Source organism: Amia ocellicauda, chromosome 1, assembly GCF_036373705.1.
Source record: "Amia ocellicauda isolate fAmiCal2 chromosome 1, fAmiCal2.hap1, whole genome shotgun sequence".
NCBI classification, from domain to species: domain Eukaryota; kingdom Metazoa; phylum Chordata; class Actinopteri; order Amiiformes; family Amiidae; genus Amia; species Amia ocellicauda.
In genome coordinates this window covers 63,991,588-64,016,882 of record NC_089850.1, presented here as the reverse complement: position 1 = coordinate 64,016,882, position 25,295 = coordinate 63,991,588, and the positions used below count along the sequence as shown (strand labels likewise).

The 25,295-nt window shown below is 49.3% G+C and overlaps 1 protein-coding gene across 1 annotated transcript in view; it reads left to right on the top strand.

Annotated features, from left to right (window-relative positions):
- Positions 1–3,245: 3,245 nt before the first annotated feature.
- cyth2 (cytohesin 2) overlaps positions 3,246–25,295 on the top strand; it is a 38,196-nt gene continuing 16,146 nt past the window's right edge. The window contains exons 1-5 of the mRNA XM_066712823.1: positions 3,246–3,481; positions 10,313–10,463; positions 10,751–10,817; positions 11,012–11,130; positions 11,434–11,514. Of these exons, the coding sequence (XP_066568920.1) occupies positions 3,409–3,481; positions 10,313–10,463; positions 10,751–10,817; positions 11,012–11,130; positions 11,434–11,514 (491 nt within the window). The 5' untranslated portion in view covers positions 3,246–3,408. The remainder of the gene's footprint in view (positions 3,482–10,312; positions 10,464–10,750; positions 10,818–11,011; positions 11,131–11,433; positions 11,515–25,295) is intronic.

Genomic DNA, 25,295 nt, shown 5'->3' with positions numbered 1-25,295 from the left:
CATCACGTCGGTTACATTCTCATTAGAAGAAAGTGTCATTTTAGTAAAAATGAAGCCGCAACTGAGTACATTTCTGTAGTTTTCTATTAGCGGGTGGTTTTGATTTAATCCGGCCCATGGTCTGTGTATCGCTAGGGCATTGAGATTTGAATGCGACATTTTCAGAACGAACTTTTTTTAATCTCATGTAACAATCCAATACTTGTGTGTTCATCGTTTACATACAGGAGACACTTCTTCACACAGAGGCGTCACAATCTGAACAAACTCCCCAGCGATGTGTTGAAGAGACAATGTGGGAACATTCAAAAACAGACTGGATAGGATCCTTGATCACTTAGTTATTAATGGACACCAGACGAGCACGACACTGTCTTATGGTCTTACGTACATCGTGGAGGAGGAGTAAACACTTGATTTCGTCTCATTTCGCAAATTAAATTTCCCATCAATATTAGGTCTGATGTGTCCGTCTCAAGTTTGTCTCAATCAGAAACACAGAGGCTCAAATAACACACTATGTGTTCAAACACTTGTTTAAACAGGCCTAGACCTGCTTTCCAACACAAAATGCTTTTTGTAAAACAGTTTTCACAAGATATTTGCATTATTTCATTTTTTAAGGAAAGATATATACGAAAAATAGTTTAGCACAGTGTAGGTGATTTAAATGGATCAATGACAGAAAGGAAACAAAACACGGAGAAGCTCAAAATAAACCCGCAGACGCGCATCACTGATCTGTGCGCTTCTCTCTGTGCTGAAGCCCGCCGTCATTTAGCGCCTTTCTTTGGCAAAAATGCGGGATGAAGGTTGCTCCGTATAATTCATAAACTGGTAAAACAACGCATATTGTAAACCATACCCGTATGTTAATTATAAAAAAATATATCAAATATAATGAAAGTGTATTTATTTATTATTATACAAATTTTTACTTGGTTGTATATACATTTAAATTCCTCTTAATCTACGATTTAAATTTAGGCTACTTAAAAATGACGGAAAACTATTTTACAAAAGAATATGAATGCCCAATTCCTATTCCTAATCGCTATTTAATATAGTGAACACTATATTGGTGAACCTAATAGACAGGCTATTCAAACCCATATACAATAATATTATTATGTTATTTACCTTATTTTCATAAGACAAATATATCACTTCGCTGTAATTGATCGAAGAAATAGCATAGCTTTTTTGAGTACCCATGTGTATTAATTTATATAATTATATATCTATTTTATACACTGCATTTGACTACTTATCAGTCATAAAAACGAATCTATATGTATATGTAGATTTTAAACCAGTAGTCCTTGAAACTACTAAGACATATTTAGACTTAAAACTTTAATAATAATAATAATAATAATAATAATAATAATAATAATAATAATAATAATAATAATAAATAAATAAATCATTAATGAAAACAGGTTGTGTCCAACAAACTGGATTCACAAAACAGGCGATATAAATACTGTGGTGATAATAAACAACGACAACATTCATTTCTGTATTATATTGTCTCACTTCGTTTCCATTTGCACCGATACAACACCCATCTGAAGATACTTTGTTTGCGTGTCACAGTACAGTACTTCTTGCTCGACGTCATTAGACGTGCATTGATTGATGGTAAAATGCAGGTTAATGTCAGTGCCAGTCTGTAATTGAAAAGTGCATCAGCGATCGTGTGGAAGAGTCATCGGGTTAGTAGTATAACAGCAGGCGTGTTCGTGTTGATGATAGTATGTCAGTTACCATAAGTATATGCAAGCATTACTATTAATATTATTATTGTTCTTATTGTTACCAAAAAGCATCATAGGGGAGTAAAACTGTTCGTACCCGCGGCCTTACGGTAGAAAAAATATAATATGTGATAAAAAAAAAATGGCTTAATGGGTTAAAACAGTGTTTCTCAAACCTGTCCTGGAGTACAACCTGTCCTGCTGGTTTTTGTTCCAACCGAGCCCTGAATTACTTAATTGAACCTTTAATTTAACGAATAATTTCCTAAATCAGAGCCTTTTCATAATTTTTAATAGTAGGGGTTTTAAGTTAAGTATACAATTGTATAAGGAAATTATTAAGGAGACAACGTTTTATCAGATACACAATTTAAAGAGTCAAATGTGATCAAATTACTTAAATTAAGGGTTCAATTAAGTAATTGAGAGCTCGGTTGGAACAAAAACCTGCAGGACAGGTGATACTCCAGGACAGGTTTGAGAACCACTGGGTTAAACATGTCATTTGGGACAAATCGTCTCACAGGTGACAGTGCGGGGGGCAGGGGCGTGTGCCTTCTCACTGTGTTTCCACTACACTGGTGTGTGTGTGTGTGTTTGTGTTGTGTGTTGTGTTGTGTTTGTGTGTGTGTTTGTGTTGTGTGTTGTGTTTGTGTTGTGTTGTGTTTGTGTGTGTGTTTGTGTTGTGTGTTGTGTTTGTGTGTGTGTTTGTGTTGTGTTGTGTTTGTGTTGTGTTGTGTTTGTGTTGTGTTGTGTTTGTGTGTGTGTTTGTGTTGTGTGTTGTGTTTGTGTGTTTGTGTTGTGTTTGTTTTGTGTGTTGTGTTTGTGTGTGTGTTTGTGTTGTGTGTTGTGTTGTGTGTGTGTGTGTGTTTGTGTTGTGTGTTGTGTGATTGTGTTTGTGTTGTGTGTCTGCTCTCACAGCGCCCTGTGGCTCACAGAGGCATCTAGTGGCGATGGAATGAACTGCAGGCCGAGTGCACTGTCTTCCTCGCCCTGCTCTCTGACCGTTTCCTTCTCAGTACCGCTGTTCGCGTTGTTGTTGGTATTGGATTAAGACAGTTTGAATACGTTTCTTGAGAATCTGGAGAAGTCTGCAGTGTTGTGGTGTGTAGACAGTGCCTTGTGTGAAGTGGAGAGACTGAGCTGTTCTTGTTCTTTTAAACAAACTAAAAAGGGGGGAGAGGGGAATATATATGTATATATTTTTGTGTTTCTATAATGTAAATGGAATTTGTAAATTAAAGGAATACTAAAAGTCAAAAGTATCACAAGATCAGGAAACTGTGTCCCCTGGAGGCATCCATCTTGGCTCCAATTCCTACGCCTCTCTTACCGAACGCTCTACCCACCATCGGAACCAAAATGGCGCCAGCTTCCTCGTAGCTGTAAGTTGAGTCCGTGTGGTCATGAGACCCCTGACCTTCCCAACATGGCCGCCGCGCCGCACCGCGCCGCGCACGGGATTGTGGGTGTCCGGATCCTGCGCTCCCCGCCCCTCTGTCCATTGTGCTGCTCGGTGTGTCGCTGTGTGTCGTCCGCGGCTGCCAGACCCCGACGCGCTGTCTTTTATTTGAGTGTGTTTTTGTCGCAGACGGATTATTTTAATATACATTTTCTTGCTTCGTTTTTTATTGTTTTTAATCTTTGAATGAAAGTCGAGTCGCGGAGTTTTTGCCGTTCGGGTCGACAGCAGTACTGTACAATGGACGAGCTGGACTACAGTACGTGTGTGTGTGTGTGTATTATGTATTATTATGTATTAGATGTATTGTATGTATGTGAGCCTGTATGCATTCATGTATGTTTCTGTGTGTGTGTGTGTGTGTTGATGTATATATATATATATATATGTATGTATTATGTATTGTATGTATGTGAGCCTGTATGCATTCATGTATGTTTCTGTGTGTGTGTGTGTGTGTGTTGATGTATATATATATATATATATATATATATATATGTATGTATTATGTATTGTATGTATGTGAGCCTGTATGCATTCATGTATGTTTCTGTGTGTGTGTGTGTGTGTGTTGATGTATATATATATATATATATGTATGTATTATGTATTGTATGTATGTGAGCCTGTATGCATTCATGTATGTTTCTGTGTGTGTGTGTGTTGATGTATCGCTGTGATTATGTGCGTTATTTCAGCGGCGAGGGCAGATATCAGTGTCCATACAGGAGTCGTTATAACTGTAATAATGTGATTGATAACATTGATTGTGATTGTGTAGTGCAAGCGGCCTTTGTAGTTTGTGCTTTCTGATGTCATGTCATCTCCGTTATGATGATGATGATGAATATTATATTACTGTTCTTTTTGGGGTCTGAGTGTCAGTGGAATTCGCCTTCAAAAATTGAAAGTATTTTTGTGCCATGACAGTCACTCGAACCCCTGTCGTCTCTGTGTGTCTATGTCTGTGTCTGTGTGTGCGTACAGTGTACACAGTACAGTACAGGGTGGTGTAGTACAGCACAGTGGCTGTGCAGTATTGTGTGGCACACCGCTGACTAATGATGACTGGAATGTCACTGGAATTACTGGAATGTCACTTCACAGGACTCTCTCTCTCTCCCTCTCTATCTCTCTCTGTCATTCTCCCTCTGTGTGTGTTGCTCTCCCTCCATCACTGTATAGAGAATGACAGGAATGAAGGGAATGCTACTCCTCACTCTGCAGGGAGGGGAGAGAGAGAGAGAATGAGTGTCACTCCTGTCAGCTTCCCTCTCTCTGTGTGTCAGTGTACTGTCCAGTCAGCCAGTGTTAATGTGCTGTAGTGTCCAGTCAGCCAGTGTTAATGTGCTGTAGTGTCCAGTCAGTCAGTGTTAATGTACTGTAGTGTCCAGTCAGTCAGTCAGTGTTAATGTGCTGTAGTGTCCAGTCAGCCAGTGTTAATGTGCTGTAGTGTCCAGTCAGTCAGTGTTAATGTGCTGTAGTGTCCAGTCAGTCAGTCAGTGTTAATGTGCTGTAGTGTCCAGTCAGTCAGTCAGTGTTAATGTACTGTAGTGTCCAGTCAGTGTTAATGTGCTGTAGTGTCCAGTCAGTCAGTTTTAATGTGCTGTAGTGTCCAGTCAGTCAGTGTTAATGTGCTGTAGTGTCCAGTCAGTCAGTCAGTGTTAATGTACTGTAGTGTCCAGTCAGTCAGTCAGTGTTAATGTGCTGTAGTGTCCAGTCAGTCAGTCAGTGTTAATGTACTGTAGTGTCCAGTCAGTAAGTCAGTGTTAATGTGCTGTAGTGTCCAGTCAGTCAGTGTTAATGTGCTGTAGTGTCCAGTCAGTCAGTGTTAATGTGCTGTAGTGTCCAGTCAGTCAGTCAGTGTTAATGTACTGTAGTGTCCAGTCAGTCAGTCAGTGTTAATGTGCTGTAGTGTCCAGTCAGTCAGTCAGTCAGTGTTAATGTGCTGTAGTGTCCAGTCAGTCAGTCAGTCAGTGTTAATGTGCTGTAGTGTCCAGTCAGTCAGTCAGTCAGTGTTAATGTGCTGTAGTGTCCAGTCAGTCAGACTTGAATTGCACTAGAATGACTTACTTATGCCTCGGTTCCACTGGCTTAAGTGTCTGTGCCGTTCTGTACCTTGCCGGACGCGTCCCAGAGCTTTGTTTGTAAAACCAGGCCGCTGTGAATCTGTCCCTCTGATGGGAGGAGCAGCGACTGTGGGATTGACAGAGACAGAGATCAACACTACGAGCGATACAGCCTGACGTGGAGAGGACCTTGTGTCTGTTTTATTCTTTGTGCTTTACATGATTGTAAACAGCGTAATAAATACGTTTTTCTGTTCAGAGATATTAGGAAGAGCTAAATGTGTAGAGACAACATTATATTCAGACACGCATTACGTTACTGTAAGAAAACTTTTCCACATGCAACAATAATACTAAATAGAAAATATGCTTTGTTATTATTATCGTCATCATTTGTGCTAGTATATATGTATTTTAAATGGCACAGCGTGACTCCCTTAACTTATTACTCTTACTACAGATTTGTAACTGCGAACAATACTTTTTGCTGAATTATTTATAATTTATTTAACAGATGTCCTTAACCAGGGCAAGTTACAGTTGAAACAAAATACACGTTTCATGATTTATCATCCAGATACAATATACAATGGACTTATGGACACATTTATTAAACCAGTCCTTAATGTTTTAGAGGGAAACCCAGATCTGCTGTATTTATTTATTCACTAATTTAAATTGTAAATGGACACGTTAACTGAATCGTGTTCACCTTCACACTGACTGTCTCTGCGGATTGTCCTGCACACCATTCACACAACACAGCCTGAAACACCGTCCAGTTATTCATAAAATATTAATAACATCGGCTGCTACGATGCGATTATTATCTTTCAGTTTATTTGTAACTAGTGACGGCACTGCACCGGTCCTGTGAAATCCAAGTTTTTAATCCACTCGGATATTAACTGTAATCAGTCATTGTCTCTGTACGTGGCTTTCACTCCATGCTGCTAATAAAACTGCAATTTCTTCGTGATCACACACGGCACTTGAGATTATATCTTCCAACACAATGTATCTGATCTGTTCCCTGTGTCTCAGTCCAGCACACATCTCCGCTCTTGAAAGTGAATCATGTCCTCAATGGGGACGGACGTGTCCCGCACCAGATATTTAACCTCCACAAAACACAGACGCGTCCAGACGCTTAGTCAGTGGAAACACCTGTTTAAGCGTCCGCCAGTGGAAACGGGGCATGAGTGTGAAAGCTCTCACCTATATACACCAAAGCAGCCTGGCACTATATTATCTGTCATTGACATGTGACTGGAGAAATAAACGTTAGCCTATTATAAAAAAATAGGTAAGCATGATGCTTTTTCAGACACCACAATCGATCACAAGTAATCGGCCATTCGGACACGTCCGCCAGTGGAAACGGGGCATTACTGTACTGTATTGATGTAATATGCTCTCTCTCTCTCTCTCAATTGTTTTCCATCCCAGTTAACAGGAACAATTCACACATAGATACAGGTCACTGACTGCACTGTATTCTACTGTACTGACGGAGGGAGGGAGGGAGAGAGAGAGGGGGGGTAGAGATGGGGAGGGAGGAGGAGAGATGGAAAGAGAGGGAATGAGTGAGATGGATAATGGATTATTAATATTGACGTTATGTATGTGCAGGAGTAACCATATCATGATTTTGGGTGTTACAACAGTGATTCAGGCGTAATAACTGCTGTGTAGTGATTCAGGTGTTATAACTGATGTGGAGTGATTCAGGCATCATAACTGATGTGGTGTGATTCAGGCGTAATAACTGCTGTGGAGTGATTCAGGTGTTATAACTGCTGTGGAGTGATTCAGGCGTAATTACTGCTGTGGAGTGATTCAGGCGTAATAACTGCTGTGGAGTGATTCAGGCATTATAACTGCTGTGGAGTGATTCAGGCGTAATAACTGCTGTGGAGTGATTCAGGCGTAATAACTGCTGTGGAGTGATTCAGGTGTTATAACTGCTGTGGAGTGATTCAGGCGTAATAACTGCTGTGGAGTGATTCAGGCGGCGTTGGAACTGCTGTGGAGTGATTCAGGCATTATAACTGCTGTGGTGTGATTCAGGCGTAATAACTGCTGTGGAGTGATTCAGGCGTAATAACTGCTGTGGAGTGATTCAGGCGTAATTACTGCTGTGGAGTGATTCAGGCGGCGTTGGAACTGCTGTGGAGTGATTCAGGCATTATAACTGCTGTGGTGTGATTCAGGCGTAATAACTGCTGTGGAGTGATTCAGGTGTTATAACTGCTGTGGAGTGATTCAGGCGTAATAACTGCTGTGGAGTGATTCAGGCGTAATTACTGCTGTGGAGTGATTCAGGCGGCGTTGGAACTGCTGTGGAGTGATTCAGGCATTATAACTGCTGTGGTGTGATTCAGGCGTTATAACTGCTGTGGAGTGATTCAGGTGTTATAACTGCTGTGGAGTGATTCAGGTGTTATAACTGCTGTGGAGTGATTCAGGCGTAATAACTGCTGTGGAGTGATTCAGGTGTTATAACTGCTGTGGAGTGATTCAGGCGTAATAACTGCTGTGGAGTGATTCAGGCGGCGTTGGAACTGCTGTGGAGTGATTCAGGCATTATAACTGCTGTGGTGTGATTCAGGCGTAATAACTGCTGTGGAGTGATTCAGGCGTAATAACTGCTGTGGAGTGATTCAGGCGTAATTACTGCTGTGGAGTGATTCAGGCGGCGTTGGAACTGCTGTGGAGTGATTCAGGCATTATAACTGCTGTGGTGTGATTCAGGCGTAATAACTGCTGTGGAGTGATTCAGGCGTAATTACTGCTGTGGAGTGATTCAGGCGGCGTTGGAACTGCTGTGGAGTGATTCAGGCATTATAACTGCTGTGGAGTGATTCAGGCGGCGTTGGAACTGCTGTGGAGTGATTCAGGCATTATAACTGCTGTGGTGTGATTCAGGCGTTATAACTGCTGTGGAGTGATTCAGGTGTTATAACTGCTGTGGAGTGATTCAGGTGTTATAACTGCTGTGGAGTGATTCAGGCATAATAACTGCTGTGGAGTGATTCAGGCGTAATAACTGCTGTGGAGTGATTCAGGCATTATAACTGCTGTGGTGTGATTCAGGCGTTATAACTGCTGTGGAGTGATTCAGGTGTTATAACTGCTGTGGAGTGATTCAGGCGTAATAACTGCTGTGGAGTGATTCAGGCGTTATAACTGCTGTGGAGTGATTCAGGCGTAATAACTGCTGTGGAGTGATTCAGGCATTATAACTGCTGTGGTGTGATTCAGGCGTTATAACTGCTGTGGAGTGATTCAGGTGTTATAACTGCTGTGGAGTGATTCAGGCGTAATAACTGCTGTGGAGTGATTCAGGCGTTATAACTGCTGTGGAGTGATTCAGGCGTAATAACTGCTGTGGAGTGATTCAGGCGTAATAACTGCTGTGGAGTGATTCAGGTGTTATAACTGCTGTGGAGTGATTCAGGCGTAATAACTGCTGTGGAGTGATTCAGGCGGCGTTGGAACTGCTGTGGAGTGATTCAGGCATTATAACTGCTGTGGAGTGATTCAGGCGTAATTACTGCTGTGGAGTGATTCAGGTGGGGTTATAACTGCTGTGGAGTGATTCAGGTGTTATAACTGCTGTGGAGTGATTCAGGCATTATAAATGCTGTGGAGTGATTCAGGCGTAATAACTGCTGTGGAGTGATTCAGGTGTTATAACTGCTGTGGAGTGATTCAGGTGTTATAACTGCTGTGGTGTGATTCAGGCGTAATAACTGCTGTGGAGTGATTCAGGTGTTATAACTGCTGTGGAGTGATTCAGGCGTAATTACTGCTGTGGAGTGATTCAGGCGGCGTTGGAACTGCTGTGGAGTGATTCAGGCATTATAACTGCTGTGGTGTGATTCAGGCGTTATAACTGCTGTGGAGTGATTCAGGTGTTATAACTGCTGTGGAGTGATTCAGGTGTTATAACTGCTGTGGAGTGATTCAGGCGTAATAACTGCTGTGGAGTGATTCAGGCGTAATAACTGCTGTGGAGTGATTCAGGCGTAATTACTGCTGTGGAGTGATTCAGACGGCGTTGGAACTGCTGTGGAGTGATTCAGGCATTATAACTGCTGTGGTGTGATTCAGGCGTTATAACTGCTGTGGAGTGATTCAGGTGTTATAACTGCTGTGGAGTGATTCAGGTGTTATAACTGCTGTGGAGTGATTCAGGCGTAATAACTGCTGTGGAGTGATTCAGGTGTTATAACTGCTGTGGAGTGATTCAGGCGTAATAACTGCTGTGGAGTGATTCAGGCGGCGTTGGAACTGCTGTGGAGTGATTCAGGCATTATAACTGCTGTGGTGTGATTCAGGCGTAATAACTGCTGTGGAGTGATTCAGGCGTAATAACTGCTGTGGAGTGATTCAGGCGTAATTACTGCTGTGGAGTGATTCAGGCGGCGTTGGAACTGCTGTGGAGTGATTCAGGCATTATAACTGCTGTGGTGTGATTCAGGCGTAATAACTGCTGTGGAGTGATTCAGGTGTTATAACTGCTGTGGAGTGATTCAGGCGTAATAACTGCTGTGGAGTGATTCAGGCGGCGTTGGAACTGCTGTGGAGTGATTCAGGCATTATAACTGCTGTGGTGTGATTCAGGCGTAATAACTGCTGTGGAGTGATTCAGGCGTAATAACTGCTGTGGAGTGATTCAGGCGGCGTAATAACTGCTGTGGAGTGATTCAGGTGGCGTTGTAACTGCTGTGGAGTGATTCAGGCGTAATAACTGCTGTGGAGTGATTCAGGTGGCGTTATAACTGCTGTGGAGTGATTCGGGTGGCGTTATAACTGCTGTGGTGTGATTCAGGCATTATAACTGCTGTGGTGTGATTGAGGTGGTGTTATTACATTACATTATTTGTCATTTAGCAGACGCTCTTATCCAGGGTGACTTACATTTGTACCCATTGTCAGTCAGACAGTGTCGGTGTGTCAGTCATTGTTTCGGTCAGTCAGTAGTCATGCCCTCTGTCTCCTGTATCCCCCCACAGTGCCGCTGGACCTCAGTGTGGAGGAGCGGGCGGAGCTGGAGGAGATTCGGCGCAGGAAGGGCGCTCTGCTGCAGGAGATCGAGCGTTTGCGGGAGGAGCTGCGGGAGGCGCTGCTGGAGGTGGAGGGGCTGGAGAGCAGCACCGAGGGCAGGTGAGCAGGGGAGTGATAAGAACATAAGAAAGTGTCCAATCGAGAGGAGGCCATTCGCCCCATCGTGCTCATTTGGTGTCCATTAATAACTGAGTGATCCAAGGATCCTATCCAGTCTGTTTTTGAATGTTCCCAAATTGTCTCTTCAGCCATATCGCTGGGGAGTTTGTTCAGATTGTGACGCCTCTCTGTGTGAAGAAGTGTCTCCTGTTTTCTGTCTTGATGTCACTGCCTTAATTACAATCGTCATCAATACTGGGTTAACTGGTGTCTTAATTGCCTTCCAGTAAAACACTACAGAAGAGCCGTCATGTGGCGATGGGCCGCAAGAAATTCAACATGGACCCCAAGAAGGTACCTCAGTGTCTCTGTGTCTCTCTGCGTGTGTCTCTCTGCGTGTGTCTATCTCTCTCTGCTTGTGTCTCTCTGTGTGTGTCTCTGCGTGTGTCTCGGCCTGTGTCTCTGTCTCTATCTGCGTGTCTCTATCCGTCAGTCACTTTATATACTATATTAACCTCCCTCGCTCTCTCTTTGTCCCTCACTCCTAGGGGATAGTGTTCCTGCTGGAGAACGAGCTGCTCAGACACACCCCCGATGACATCGCCCAGTTCCTGTATAAGGGGGAGGGACTGAACAAGACGGCCATCGGGGACTACCTGGGGGAGAGGTGAGACTGCTGGACTGGACTGTATTGCACTGGACTGGACTGTATTGCACTGGACTGGGCTGCATTACACTGGACTTAACTGTATTACACTGGACTGTATTACACTGGACTGTATTACACTGGACTGGACTGTAATACACTGGTCTGGACTGGACTGTATTCCACTGGACTGTATTCCACTGGACTGGGCTGGGCTATATTACACTGGTCTGTGTTAGACTGGGCTGGACTGGACTGTATTACAGTGGTCTGGGTCTTTAGTGCAGCTGTATTAATCTCCCTCCTTCCGTCTCTTTCTCTCAGAGATGACTTCAACATTAAGGTTCTCCAGGCATTTGTTGACCTGCATGAATTCACAGACCTCAACCTTGTACAGGCTCTGAGGTGAGTGTGTGTCTGTGTGGCCCTGAGGTGAGTGTGTGGCTCTGAGGTGAGTGTGTGTCTGTGTGGCCCTGAGGTGAGTGTGTAGCTCTGAGGTGAGTGTGTATCTGTGTGTCTGTGTGGCTCTGAGGTGAGTGTGTGGCTCTGAGGTGAGTGTGTGTCTGTGTGTCTGTGTGGCTCTGAGGTGAGTGTGTGTCTGTGTGGCCCTGAGGTGAGTGTGTAGCTCTGAGGTGAGTGTGTATCTGTGTGTCTGTGTGGCTCTGAGGTGAGTGTGTGGCTCTGAGGTGAGTGTGTGTCTGTGTGTCTGTGTGGCTCTGAGGTGAGTGTGTGGCTCTGAGGTGAGTGTGTGTCTGTGTGGCTCTGAGGTAAGTGTCTGTCTGTGTGGCCCTGAGGTGAGTGTGTAGCTCTGAGGTGAGTGTGTGTCTGTGCGTCTCTGAGGTGAGTGTGTGTCTGTGTGTCTGTGTTGCTCTGAGGTGAGTGTGTCTCTGTGTGTCTGTGTGGCTCTGAGGTGAGTGTGTGGCTCTGAGGTGAGTGTGTGTCTGTGGCTCTGAGGTGAGTGTGTGTCTGTGTGGCTCTGAGGTGAGTGCGTGTCTGTGTGGCTCTGAGGTGAGTGCGTGTCTGTGTGGCTCTGAGGTGAGTGTGTGTCTGTGTTGCTCTGAGGTGAGTGTGTGTCTGTGTGGCTCTGAGGTGAGTGTGTCTCTGTGTGTCTGTGTGGCTCTGAGGTGAGTGTGTGTCTGTGTGGCTCTGAGGAGAGTGTGTGTCTGTGTGTCTGTGTGACTCTGAGGTGAGTGTGTCTCTGTGTCTCTGTGTAGCTCTGAGGTGAGTGTGTATGTGTGTGTCTGTGTGGCTCTGAGGAGAGTGTGTGTATGTGTGGCTCTGAGGTGAGTGTGTGTCTGTGTGTCTGTGTGGCTCTGAGGTGAGTGTGTCTCTGTGTGGCTCTGAGGTGAGTGCGTGTCTGTGTGGCTCTGAGGTGAGTGTGTGTCTGTGTGGCTCTGAGGTGAGTGTTTGTCTTTGTGTCTCTGAGGTGAGTGTGTGGCTCTGAGGTGAGTGTGTCTATGTGTGGCTATGAGGAGAGTGTGTGTCTGTGTGTCTGTGTGGCTCTGAGGTGAGTGTGTGTCTGTGTGGCTCTGAGGTGAGTGTGTGTCTGTGTTGCTCTGAGGTGAGTGTGTGTCAGTGTGTCTCTGAGGTGAGTGTGTATTTGTGTCTCTGTGTGGCTCTGAGGTGAGTGTGTCTCTGTGTGGCTCTGAGGTGAGTGTGTATCTGTGTGTCTGTGTGACTCTGAGGTGAGTGTGTGTCTGTGTGGCTCTGAGGTGAGTGTGTCTGTGTGGCTCTGAGGTGAGTGTGTCTCTGTGTGGCTCTGAGGTGAGTGTGTGGCTCTGAGGTGAGTGTGTGTTTGTGTGGCTCTGAGGTGAGTGTGTGTCTGTGTGGCTCTGAGGTGAGTGCGTGTCTGTGTGGCTCTGAGGTGAGTGTGTGTCTGTGTGGCTCTGAGGTGAGTGTGTGTCTGTGTGGCTCTGAGGTGAGTGTGTGTCTGTGTGGCTCTGAGGTGAGTGTGTGTCTGTGTGGCTCTGAGGTGAGTGTGTCTCTGTGTGTCTGTGTGGCTCTGAGGTGAGTGTGTCTCTGTGTGGCTCTGAGGTGAGTGTGTGGCTCTGAGGTGAGTGTGTGGCTATGAGGTGAGTGTGTGTCTGTGTGGCTCTGAGGTGAGTGTGTCTCTGTGTGGCTCTGAGGTGAGTGTGTGGCTCTGAGGTGAGTGTGTGGCTCTGAGGTGAGTGTGTGGCTCTGAGGTGAGTGTGTGTTTGTGTGGCTCTGAGGTGAGTGTGTCTCTGTGTGGCTCTGAGGTGAGTGTGTGTCTGTGTGGCTCTGAGGTGAATGTGTGGCTCTGAGGTGAGTGTGTGTTTGTGTGGCTCTGAGGTGAGTGTGTGTCTGTGTGGCTTTGAGGTGAGTGCGTGTCTGTGTGGCTCTGAGGTGAGTGCGTGTCTGTGTGGCTCTGAGGTGAGTGTGTGTCTGTGTGTCTGTGTGGCTCTGAGGTGAGTGTGTGTCTGTGTGGCTCTGAGGTGAGTGTGTGTCTGTGTGGCTCTGAGGTGAGTGTGTCTCTGTGTGTCTGTGTTGCTCTGAGGTGAGTGTGTGTCTGTGTGGCTCTGAGGTGAGTGTGTCTCTGTGTGGCTCTGAGGTGAGTGTGTCTCTGTGTGGCTCTGAGGTGAGTGTGTGTCTGTGTGGCTCTGAGGTGAGTGTGTGTTTGTGTGGCTCTGAGGTGAGTGTGTGTCTGTGTGGCTCTGAGGTGAGTGCGTGTCTGTGTGGCTCTGAGGTGAGTGTGTGTCTGTGTGGCTCTGAGGTGAGTGTGTGTTTGTGTGGCTCTGAGGTGAGTGTGTCTCTGTGTGGCTCTGAGGTGAGTGTGTGTCTGTGTGGCTCTGAGGTGAGTGTGTGACTGAGGTGAGTGTGTGTTTGTGTGACTCTGAGGTGAGTGTGTGTCTGTGTGGCTCTGAGGTGAGTGTGTGTCTGTGTGGCTCTGAGGTGAGTGTGTCTCTGTGTGTCTGTGTGGCTCTGAGGTGAGTGTGTGGCTCTGAGGTGAGTGTGTCTCTGTGTGGCTCTGAGGTGAGTGTGTGTCTGTGTGGCTCTGAGGTGAGTGTGTGTTTGTGTGGCTCTGAGGTGAGTGTGTAGCTCTGAGGTGAGTGTGTGTCTGTGTCTCTGTGTGGCTCTGAGGTGAGTGCGTGTCTGTGTGGCTCTGAGGTGAGTGCGTGTCTGTGTGGCTCTGAGGTGAGTGTGTCTCTGTGTGTCTGTGTTGCTCTGAGGTGAGTGTGTGTCTGTGTGGCTCTGAGGTGAGTGTGTATCTGTGTCTCTGTGTGGCTCTGTGGTGAGTGTGTGTCTGTGTGGCTCTGAGGTGAGTGTGTGTCTGTGTGGCTCTGAGGTGAGTGTGTCTCTGTGTGGCTCTGAGGTGAGTGTGTAGCTCTGAGGTGAGTGTGTGTCAGTGTGGCTCTGAGGTGAGTGTGTGTCTGTGTGGCTCTGAAGTGAGTGTGTATTTGTGTCTCTGTGTGGCTCTGAGGTGAGTGTGTGTCTGTGTGTCTGTGTGACTCTGAGGTGAGTGTGTGTCTGTGTGTCTGTGTGACTCTGAGGTGAGTGTGTGTCTGTGTGTCTGTGTGACTCTGAGGTGAGTGTGTGTCTGTGTGACTCTGAGGTGAGTGTGTCTCTGTGTCTCTGTGTGGCTCTGAGGTGAGTGTGTGGCTCTGAGGTGAGTGTGTGGCTCTGAGGTGAGTGTGTGTTTGTGTGGCTCTGAGGTGAGTGTGTGTCTGTGTGGCTCTGAGGTGAGTGTGTGTCTGTGTGGCTCTGAGGTGAATGTGTGGCTCTGAGGTGAGTGTGTGTTTGTGTGGCTCTGAGGTGAGTGTGTGTCTGTGTGGCTCTGAGGTGAGTGCGTGTCTGTGTGGCTCTGAGGTGAGTGCGTGTCTGTGTGGCTCTGAGGTGAGTGTGTCTCTGTGTGTCTGTGTTGCTCTGAGGTGAGTGTGTGTCTGTGTGGCTCTGAGGTGAGTGTGTGTCTGTGTGGCTCTGAGGTGAGTGTGTCTCTGTGTGGCTCTGAGGTGAGTGTGTAGCTCTGAGGTGAGTGTGTGTCAGTGTGGCTCTGAGGTGAGTGTGTGTCTGTGTGGCTCTGAAGTGAGTGTGTATTTGTGTCTCTGTGTGGCTCTGAGGTGAGTGTGTCTCTGTGTGTCTGTGTGGCTCTGAGGTGAGTGTGTCTCTGTGTGGCTCTGAGGTGAGTGTGTCTCTGTGTGTCTGTGTGGCTCTGAGGTGAGTGTGTCTCTGTGTGGCTCTGAGGTGAGTGTGTGTCTGTGTGGCTCTGAGGTGAGTGTGTGGCTCTGAGGTGAGTGTGTGGCTATGAGGTGAGTGTGTGTCTGTGTGGCTCTGAGGTGAGTGCGTGTCTGTGTGGCTCTGAGGTGAGTGCGTGTCTGTGTGGCTCTGAGGTGAGTGCGTGTCTGTGTGGCTCTGAGGTGAGTGCGTGTCTGTGTGGCTCTGAGGTGAGTGTGTGTCTGTGTGGCTCTGAGGTGAGTGTGTGTCTGTGTGGCTCTGAGGTGAGTGTGTGTCTGTGTGGCTCTGAGGTGAGTGTGTATCTGTGTCTCTGTGTGGCTCTGAGGTGAGTGTGTCTCTGTGTGGCTCTGAGGTGAGTGTGTCTCTGTGTGGCTCTGAGGTGAGTGTGTAGCTCTGAGGTGAGTGTGTGTCAGTGTGGCTCTGAGGTGAGTGTGTGGCTCTGAGGTGAGTGTGTGTTTGTGTGGCTCTGAGGTGAGTGTGTCTCTGTGTGGCTCTGAGGTGAGTGTGTGTCTGTGTGGCTCTGAGGTGAATGTGTGGCTCTGAGGTGAGTGTGTGTTTGTGTGGCTCTGAGGTGAGTGCGTGTCTGTGTGGCTCTGAGGTGAGTGCGTGTCTGTGTGGCTCTGAGGTGAGTGCGTGTCTGTGTGGCTCTGAGGTGAGTGTGTGTCTGTGTGGCTCTGAGGTGAGTGTGTCTCTGTGTGTCTGTGTTGCTCTGAGGTGAGTGTGTGTCTGTGTGGCTCTGAGGTGAGTGTGTGTTTGTGTGGCTCTGAGGTGAGTGTGTGTCTGTGTGGCTCTGAGGTGAGTGCGTGTCTGTGTGGCTCTGAGGTGAGTGTGTGTCTGTGTGGCTCTGAGGTGAGTGTGTGTCTGTGTGGCTCTGAGGTGAGTGTGTGTCTGTGTGGCTCTGAGGTGAGTGTGTCTCTGTGTGTCTGTGTGGCTCTGAGGTGAGTGTGTGGCTCTGAGGTGAGTGTGTGGCTCTGAGGTGAGTGTGTCTCTGTGTGGCTCTGAGGTGAGTGTGTGTCTGTGTGGCTCTGAGGTGAGTGTGTGGCTATGAGGTGAGTGCGTGTCTGTGTGGCTCTGAGGTGAGTGCGTGTCTGTGTGGCTCTGAGGTGAGTGCGTGTCTGTGTGGCTCTGAGGTGAGTGTGTCTCTGTGTGTCTGTGTTGCTCTGAGGTGAGTGTGTGTCTGTGTGGCTCTGAGGTGAGTGTGTGTCTGTGTGGCTCTGAAGTGAGTGTGTATTTGTGTCTCTGTGTGGCTCTGAGGTGAGTGTGTGTTTGTGTGGCTCTGAGGTGAGTGTGTGTCTGTGTGGCTCTGAGGTGAGTGTGTGTCTGTGTGGCTCTGAGGTGAGTGTGTGTCTGTGTGGCTCTGAGGTGAATGTGTGTCTGTGTGGCTCTGAGGTGAGTGTGTGTCTGTGTGGCTCTGAGGTGAGTGTGTGTCTGTGTGGCTCTGAAGTGAGTGTGTATTTGTGTCTCTGTGTGGCTCTGAGGTGAGTGTGTCTCTGTGTCTCTGTGTAGCTCTGAGGTGAGTGTGTCTCTGTGTGGCTCTGAGGTGAGTGTGTGTTTGTGTGGCTCTGAGGTGAGTGTGTGTCTGTGTGGCTCTGAGGTGAGTGTGTGTCTGTGTGGCTCTGAGGTGAGTGTGTGTCTGTGTGGCTCTGAGGTGAATGTGTGGCTCTGAGGTGAGTGTGTGTTTGTGTGGCTCTGAGGTGAGTGCGTGTCTGTGTGGCTCTGAGGTGAGTGCGTGTCTGTGTGGCTCTGAGGTGAGTGCGTGTCTGTGTGGCTCTGAGGTGAGTGCGTGTCTGTGTGGCTCTGAGGTGAGTGTGTGTCTGTGTGGCTCTGAGGTGAGTGTGTCTCTGTGTGTCTGTGTTGCTCTGAGGTGAGTGTGTGTCTGTGTGGCTCTGAGGTGAGTGTGTGTCTGTGTGGCTCTGAGGTGAGTGTGTAGCTCTGAGGTGAGTGTGTGTCAGTGTGGCTCTGAGGTGAGTGTGTGTCTGTGTGGCTCTGAAGTGAGTGCGTGTCTGTGTGGCTCTGAAGTGAGTGTGTGTCTGTGTGGCTCTGAGGTGAGTGTGTGTCTGTGTGGCTCTGAGGTGAGTGTGTCTCTGTGTGGCTCTGAGGTGAGTGTGTAGCTCTGAGGTGAGTGTTTGTCAGTGTGGCTCTGAGGTGAGTGTGTGTCTGTGTGGCTCTGAGGTGAGTGTGTGTCTGTGTCTCTGTGTGGCTCTGAGGTGAGTGTGTGTCTGTGTGGCTCTGAGGTGAGTGTGTCTCTGTGTGTCTGTGTGGCTCTGAGGTGAGTGTGTGTCTGTGTGGCTCTGAGGTGAATGTGTGGCTCTGAGGTGAGTGTGTGTTTGTGTGGCTCTGAGGTGAGTGCGTGTCTGTGTGGCTCTGAGGTGAGTGCGTGTCTGTGTGGCTCTGAGGTGAGTGCGTGTCTGTGTGGCTCTGAGGTGAGTGCGTGTCTGTGTGGCTCTGAGGTGAGTGCGTGTCTGTGTGGCTCTGAGGTGAGTGTGTGTCTGTGTGGCTCTGAGGTGAGTGTGTCTCTGTGTGTCTGTGTGGCTCTGAGGTGAGTGTGTGTCTGTGTGGCTCTGAGGTGAGTGTGTCTCTGTGTGTCTGTGTGGCTCTGAGGTGAGTGTGTGTCTGTGTGGCTCTGAGGTGAATGTGTGGCTCTGAGGTGAGTGTGTGTTTGTGTGGCTCTGAGGTGAGTGCGTGTCTGTGTTGCTCTGAGGTGAGTGCGTGTCTGTGTGGCTCTGAGGTGAGTGCGTGTCTGTGTGGCTCTGAGGTGAGTGCGTGTCTGTGTGGCTCTGAGGTGAGTGCGTGTCTGTGTGGCTCTGAGGTGAGTGTGTGTCTGTGTGGCTCTGAGGTGAGTGTGTCTCTGTGTGTCTGTGTTGCTCTGAGGTGAGTGTGTGTCTGTGTGGCTCTGAGGTGAGTGTGTCTCTGTGTGGCTCTGAGGTGAGTGTGTAGCTCTGAGGTGAGTGTGTGTCAGTGTGGCTCTGAGGTGAGTGTGTGTCTGTGTGGCTCTGAGGTGAGTGTGTGTCTGTGTGTCTGTGTGGCTCTGAGGTGAGTGTGTGTCTGTGTGTCTGTGTGGCTCTGAGGTGAGTGTGTGTCTGTGTGTCTGTGTGGCTCTGAGGTGAGTGTGTCTCTGTGTGGCTCTGAGGAGAGTGTGTCTCTGTGTGGCTCTGAGGTGAGTGTGTGGCTCTGAGGTGAGTGTGTGTTTGTGTGGCTCTGAGGTGAGTGTGTGTCTGTGTGGCACTGAGGTGAGTGTGTCTCTGTGTGGCTCTGAGGTGAGTGTGTCTCTGTGTGGCTCTGAGGTGAGTGTGTGTCTGTGTGGCACTGAGGTGAGTGTGTCTCTGTGTGGCTCTGAGGTGAGTGTGTCTCTGTGTGGCTCTGAGGTGAGTGTGTGTCTGTGTGGCTCTGAGGTGAGTGTGTGTCTGTGTGTCTGTGTGGCTCTGAGGTGAGTGTGTGTCTGTGTGGCTCTGAGGTGAGTGTGTGTCTGTGTCTCTGTGTGGCTCTGAGGTGAGTGTGTGTCTGTGTGGCTCTGAGGTGAGTGTGTCTCTGTGTGTCTGTGTGGCTCTGAGGTGAGTGTGTCTCTGTGTGTCTGTGTTGCTCTGAGGTGAGCGTGTGTCTGTGTGACTCTGAGGTGAGTGTGTCTCTGTGTGTCTGTGTTGCTCTGAAGTGAGCGTGTGTCTGTGTGACTCTGAGGTGAGTGTGTCTCTGTGTGTCTGTGTTGCTCTGAGGTGAGCGTGTGTCTGTGTGACTCTGAGGTGAGTGTGTCTCTGTGTGTCTGTGTTGCTCTGAGGTGAGTGTGTCTCTGTGTGGCTCTAAGGTGAGTGTGTCTCTGTGTGGCCCTGAGGGGAGTGTGTCTCTGTGTGTCTGTGTGGCTCTGAGGTGAGTGTGTGTCTGTGTGACTCTGAGGTGAGTGTGTCTCTGTGTGGCTCTGAGGTGAGTGTGTGTCTGTGTGACTCTGAGGTGAGTGTGTGGCTCTGAGGTGAGTGTGTGTCTGTGTGTCTCTGAGGTGAGTGTGTGGCTCTGAGGTGAGTGTGTGTCTGTGGCTCTGTGTGGCTCTGAGGTGAGTGTGTGGATCTGAGGTGAGTGCGTGTCTGTGTGGCTCTGAGGTGAGTGCGTGTCTGTGTGGCTCTGAGGTGAGTGTGTGGCTATGAGGTGAGTGCGTGTCTGTGTGGCTCTGAGGTGAGTGCGTGTCTGTGTGGCTCTGAGGTGAGTGCGTGTCTGTGTGGCTCTGAGGTGAGTGTGTCTCTGTGTGTCTGTGTTGCTCTGAGGTGAGTGTGTGTCTGTGTGGCTCTGAGGTGAGTGTGTGTCTGTGTGGCTCTGAGGTGAGTGTGTGTCAGTGTGTCTCTGAGGTGAGTGTGTGTCTGTGTGACTCTGAGGTGAGTGTGTGGCTCTGAGGTGAGTGTGTGTCTGTGGCTCTGTGTGGCTCTGAGGTGAGTGTGTGGATCTGAGGTGAGTGTGTCTCTGTGTGGCTATGAGGTGAGTGTGTGTCTTTGTGTCTTTGTGTCTCTGAGGTGAGTGTGTGTCTGTGTGTGTGTGTGGCTCTGAGGTGAGTGTGTGTCTGTGTGGCTCTGAGGTGAGTGTGTCTCTGTGTGGCTCTGAGGTGAGTGTGTGTCTGTGTCTCTGTGTGGCTCTGAGGTGAGTGTGTGTCTGTGTGGCTCTGAGGTGAGTGTGTGTCTGTGTGGCTCTGAGGTGAGTGTGTCTCTGTGTGGCTCTGAGGTGAGTGTGTGTCTGTGTCTCTGTGTGGCTCTGAGGTGAGTGTGTGTCTGTGTGGCTCTGAGGTGAGTGTGTGTCTGTGTGGCTCTGAGGTGAGTGTGTCTCTGTGTGTCTGTGTGGCTCTGAGGTGAGTGTGTGTCTGTGTCTGTGTGGCTCTGAGGTGAGTGTGTGTCTGTGTGGCTCTGAGGTGATTGTGTAGCTCTGAGGTGAGTGTGTGTCTGTGTGGCTATGAGGTGAGTGTGTGTCTGTGTGTCTGTGTGGCTCTGAGGTGAGTGTGTGTCTGTGTGGCTCTGAGGTGAGTGTGTGTCTGTGTGGCTCTGAGGTGAGTGTGTCTCTGTGTGTCTGTGTGGCTCTGAGGTGAGTGTGTGTCTGTGTGGCTCTGAGGTGAGTGTGTGTCTGTGTGGCTCTGAGGTGAGTGTGTGTCTGTGTGGCTATGAGGTGAGTGTGTGTCTGTGTCTCTGTGTGGCTCTGAGGTGAGTGTGTGTCTGTGTGGCCCTGAGGTGAGTGTGTAGCTCTGAGGTGAGTGTGTGTCTGTGTGTCTCAGAGGTGAGTGTGTCTGTGTGGCTCTGAGGTGAGTGTGTGTCTGTGTCTCTGTGTGGCTCTGAGGTGAGTGTGTGTCTGTGTGGCTCTGAGGTGAGTGTGTGTCTGTGTGGCTCTGAGGTGAGTGTGTCTCTGTGTGTCTGTGTGGCTCTGAGGTGAGTGTGTGTCTGTGTGGCTATGAGGTGAGTGTGTGTCTGTGTCTCTGTGTGGCTCTGAGGTGAGTGTGTGGCTCTGAGGTGAGTGTGTGTCTGTGGCTCTGTGTGGCTCTGAGGTGAGTGTGTGGCTCTGAGGTGAGTGTGTCTCTGTGTGGCTATGAGGTGAGTGTGTGTCTTTGTGTCTCTGAGGTGAGTGTGTGTCTGTGTGTGTGTGTGGCTCTGAGGTGAGTTTGTGTCTGTGTGTGTGTGTGGCTCTGAGGTGAGTGTGTCTCTGTGTGGCTCTGAGGTGAGTGTGTCTCTGTGTGGCTCTGAGGTGAGTGTGTGTCTGTGTCTCTGTGTGGCTCTGAGGTGAGTGTGTGTCTGTGTGGCTCTGAGGTGAGTGTGTCTGTGTGTCTGTGTGACTGAGGTGAGTGTGTCTCTGTGTGGCTCTGAGGTGAGTGTGTGTCTGTGTGTCTGTGTGGCTCTGAGGTGAGTGTGTGTCTGTGTGGCTATGAGGTGAGTGTGTGTCTGTGTCTCTGTGTGGCTCTGAGGTGAGTGTGTGGCTCTGAGGTGAGTGTGTGTCTGTGGCTCTGTGTGGCTCTGAGGTGAGTGTGTGGCTCTGAGGTGAGTGTGTCTCTGTGTGGCTATGAGGTGAGTGTGTGTCTTTGTGTCTTTGTGTCTCTGAGGTGAGTGTGTGTCTGTGTGTGTGTGTGGCTCTGAGGTGAGTTTGTGTCTGTGTGTGTGTGTGGCTCTGAGGTGAGTGTGTCTCTGTGTGGCTCTGAGGTGAGTGTGTCTCTGTGTGGCTCTGAGGTGAGTGTGTGTCTGTGTCTCTGTGTGGCTCTGAGGTGAGTGTGTGTCTGTGTGGCTCTGAGGTGAGTGTGTCTGTGTGTCTGTGTGACTCTGAGGTGAGTGTGTCTCTGTGTGGCTCTGAGGTGAGTGTGTGTCTGTGTGGCTCTGAGGTGAGTGTGTCTCTGTGTGTCTGTGTGGCTCTGAGGTGAGTGTGTGTCTGTGTGGCTCTGAGGTGAGTGTGTGTCTGTGTGTCTGTGTGGCTCTGAGGTGAGTGTGTGTCTGTGTCTCTGTGTGGCTCTGAGGTGAGTGTGTGTCTGTGTGGCTCTGAGGTGAGTGTGTGTCTGTGTGGCCCTGAGGTGAGTGTGTAGCTCTGAGGTGAGTGTGTGTCTGTGTGTCTCAGAGGTGAGTGTGTGTCTGTGTGGCTCTGAGGTGAGTGTGTGTCTGTGTCTCTGTGTGGCTCTGAGGTGAGTGTGTGTCTGTGTGGCTCTGAGGTGAGTGTGTGTCTGTGTGGCTCTGAGGTGAGTGTGTCTCTGTGTGTCTGTGTGGCTCTGAGGTGAGTGTTTGTCTGTGTCTTTGTGTGGCTCTGAGGTGAGTGTGTGTCTGTGTGGCCCTGAGGTGGGTGTGTAGCTCTGAGGTGAGTGTGTGTCTGTGTGTCTCAGAGGTGAGTGTGTCTGTGTGGCTATGAGGTGAGTGTGTGTTTGTGTGACTCTGAGGTGAGTGTGTATCTGTGTGGCTCTGAGGTGAGTGTGTGTCTGTATCTCTGTGTGGCTCTGAGAAGAGTGTGTCTGTGGCTCTGAGGAGAGTGTGTCTCTGTGTAGCTCTGAGGTGAGTGTGTGGCTCTGAGGTGAGTGTGTCTCTGTGTGGCTCTGAGGTGAGTGTGTGTCTGTGTGGCTCTGAGGTGAGTGTGTCTCTGTGTGTCTGTGTTGCTCTGAGGTGAGTGTGTGTCTGTGTGGCTCTGAGGTGAGTGTGTCTCTTTGTGGCTCTGAGGTGAGTGTGTGTCTGTGTGGCTCTGAGGTGAGTGTGTGTCTGTGTGTCTGTGTGGCTCTGAGGTGAGTGTGTGTCTGTGTGGCTCTGAGGTGAGTGTGTGTCTGTGTCGCTCTGAGGTGAGTGTGTATCTGTGCGTCTGTGTGGCTCTGAGGTGAGTGTGTGTCTGTGTGGCTCTGAGGTGAGTGTGTGTCTGTGTGGCTCTGAGGTGAGTGTGTCTCTGTGTGGCTCTGAGGTGAGTGTGTGTCTGTGTGGCTCTGAGGTGAGTGTGTCTCTGTGTGGCTCTGAGGTGAGTGTGTGTCTGTGTGGCTCTGAGGTGAGTGTGTGTCTGTGTCTCTTTGTGGCTCTGAGGTGAGTGTGTGTCTGTGTCTGTGGCTCTGAGGTGAGTGTGTGTCTGTGTCTCTGTGTGGCTCTGAGGTGAGTGTGTGTCTGTGTGGCTCTGTGTGTCTGTTTGGCTCTGTGTGTGTCTGTGTGACTCTGAGGTGAGTGTGTGTCTGTGTCGCTCTGAGGTGAGTGTGTGTCTGTGTCTCTTTGTGGCTCTGAGGTGAGTGTGTGTCTGTGTCTGTGGCTCTGAGGTGAGTGTGTGTCTGTGTCTCTGTGTGGCTCTGAGGTGAGTGTGTGTCCGTGTGTCTGTGTGGCTCTGAGGTGAGTGTGTCTGTGTGTCTGTGTGGCTCTGAGGTGAGTGTGTGTCCGTGTGTCTGTGTGGCTCTGAGGTGAGTGTGTATCTGTGTGTCTGTGTGGCTCTGAGGTGAGTGTGTCTCTGTGTGGCTCTGAGGTGAGTGTGTCTCTGTGTGGCTCTGAGGTGAGTGTGTGTCTATGTGGCTCTGAGGTGAGTGTGTGTCTGTGTGTCTGTGTGGCTCTGAGGTGAGTGTGTCTCTGTGTAGCTCTGAGGTGAGTGTGTGGCTCTGAGGTGAGTGTGTCTCTGTGTGGCTCTGAGGTGAGTGTGTGTCTCTGTGGCTCTGAGGTGAGTGTGTGTCTGTGTGGCTCTGAGGTGAGTGTGTGTCTGTGTGGCTCTGAGGTGAGTGTGTGTCTGTGTCTCTGTGTGGCTCTGAGGTGAGTGTGTGTCTGTGTGGCTCTGAGGTGAGTGTGTCTCTGTGTGTCTGTGTTGCTCTGAGGTGAGCGTGTGTCTGTGTGTCTGTGTGACTCTGAGGTGAGTGTGTCTCTGTGTGGCTATGAGGTGAGTGTGTGTCTTTGTGTCTGTGTGGCTCTGAGGTGAGTGTGTGTCTGTGTGGCCCTGAGGTGAGTGTGTAGCTCTGAGGTGAGTGTGTGTCAGTGTGTCTCTGAGGTGAGTGTGTCTCTGTGTGGCTATGAGGTGAGTGTGTGTCTTTGTGTCTGTGTGGCTCTGAGGTGAGTGTGTCTCTGTGTGGCTCTGAGGTCAGTGTGTGTCTGTGTGGCCCTGAGGGGAGTGTGTCTCTGTGTGTCTGTGTGGCTCTGAGGTGAGTGTGTGTCTGTGTGGCTCTGAGGTGAGTGTGTGTCTGTGTGGCTCTGAGGTGAGTGTGTCTGTGTGGCTCTGAGGTGAGTGTGTGTCTGTGTGGCCCTGAGGTGAGTGTGTAGCTCTGAGGTGAGTGTGTGTCTGTGTGTCTCAGAGGTGAGTGTGTCTGTGTGGCTATGAGGTGAGTGTGTGTTTGTGTGACTCTGAGGTGAGTGTGTGTCTGTGTGGCTCTGAGGTGAGTGTGTGTCTGTGTGGCTCTGAGGTGAGTGTGTCTCTGTGTGTCTGTGTTGCTCTGAGGTGAGCGTGTGTCTGTGTGACTCTGAGGTGAGTGTGTCTCTGTGTGGCTCTGAGGTGAGTGTGTATCTGTGTCTCTGTGTGGCTCTGAGGTGAGTGTGTGGCTCTGAGGTGAGTGTGTGGCTCTGAGGTGAGTGTGTGTCTGTGTGTCTGTGTGGCTCTGAGGTGAGTGTGTGTCTGTGTGGCCCTGAGGTGAGTGTGTAGCTCTGAGGTGAGTGTGTGTCTGTGTGTCTCAGAGGTGAGTGTGTCTGTGTGGCTATGAGGTGAGTGTGTGTTTGTGTGACTCTGAGGTGAGTGTGTGTCTGTGTGGCTCTGAGGTGAGTGTGTGTCTGTGTGTCTGTGTGGCTCTGAGGTGAGTGTGTGTCTGTGTCTCTGTGTGGCTCTGAGGTGAGTGTGTGTCTGTGTGGCTCTGAGGTGAGTGTGTCTGTGTGTCTGTGTGACTCTGAGGTGAGTGTGTCTGTGTGGCTATGAGGTGAGTGTGTGTTTGTGTGACTCTGAGGTGAGTGTGTGTCTGTGTGGCTCTGAGGTGAGTGTGTGTCTGTGTGTCTGTGTGGCTCTGAGGTGAGTGTGTGTCTGTGTGTCTGTGTGGCTCTGAGGTGAGTGTGTGTCTGTGTGGCCCTGAGGTGAGTGTGTGTCTGTGTGGCCCTGAGGTGAGTGTGTAGCTCTGAGGTGAGTGTGTGTCTGTGTGTCTCAGAGGTGAGTGTGTCTGTGTGGCTATGAGGTGAGTGTGTGTTTGTGTGACTCTGAGGTGAGTGTGTGTCTGTGTGGCTCTGAGGTGAGTGTGTGTCTGTGTCTCTGTGTGGCTCTGAGGTGAGTGTGTGTCTGTGTGGCTCTGAGGTGAGTGTGTCTCTGTGTGTCTGTGTTGCTCTGAGGTGAGCGTGTGTCTGTGTGACTCTGAGGTGAGTGTGTCTCTGTGTGGCTCTGAGGTGAGTGTGTATCTGTGTCTCTGTGTGGCTCTGAGGTGAGTGTGTGGCTCTGAGGTGAGTGTGTGGCTCTGAGGTGAGTGTGTGTCTGTGTGTCTGTGTGGCTCTGAGGTGAGTGTGTGTCTGTGTGGCCCTGAGGTGAGTGTGTAGCTCTGAGGTGAGTGTGTGTCTGTGTGTCTCAGAGGTGAGTGTGTCTGTGTGGCT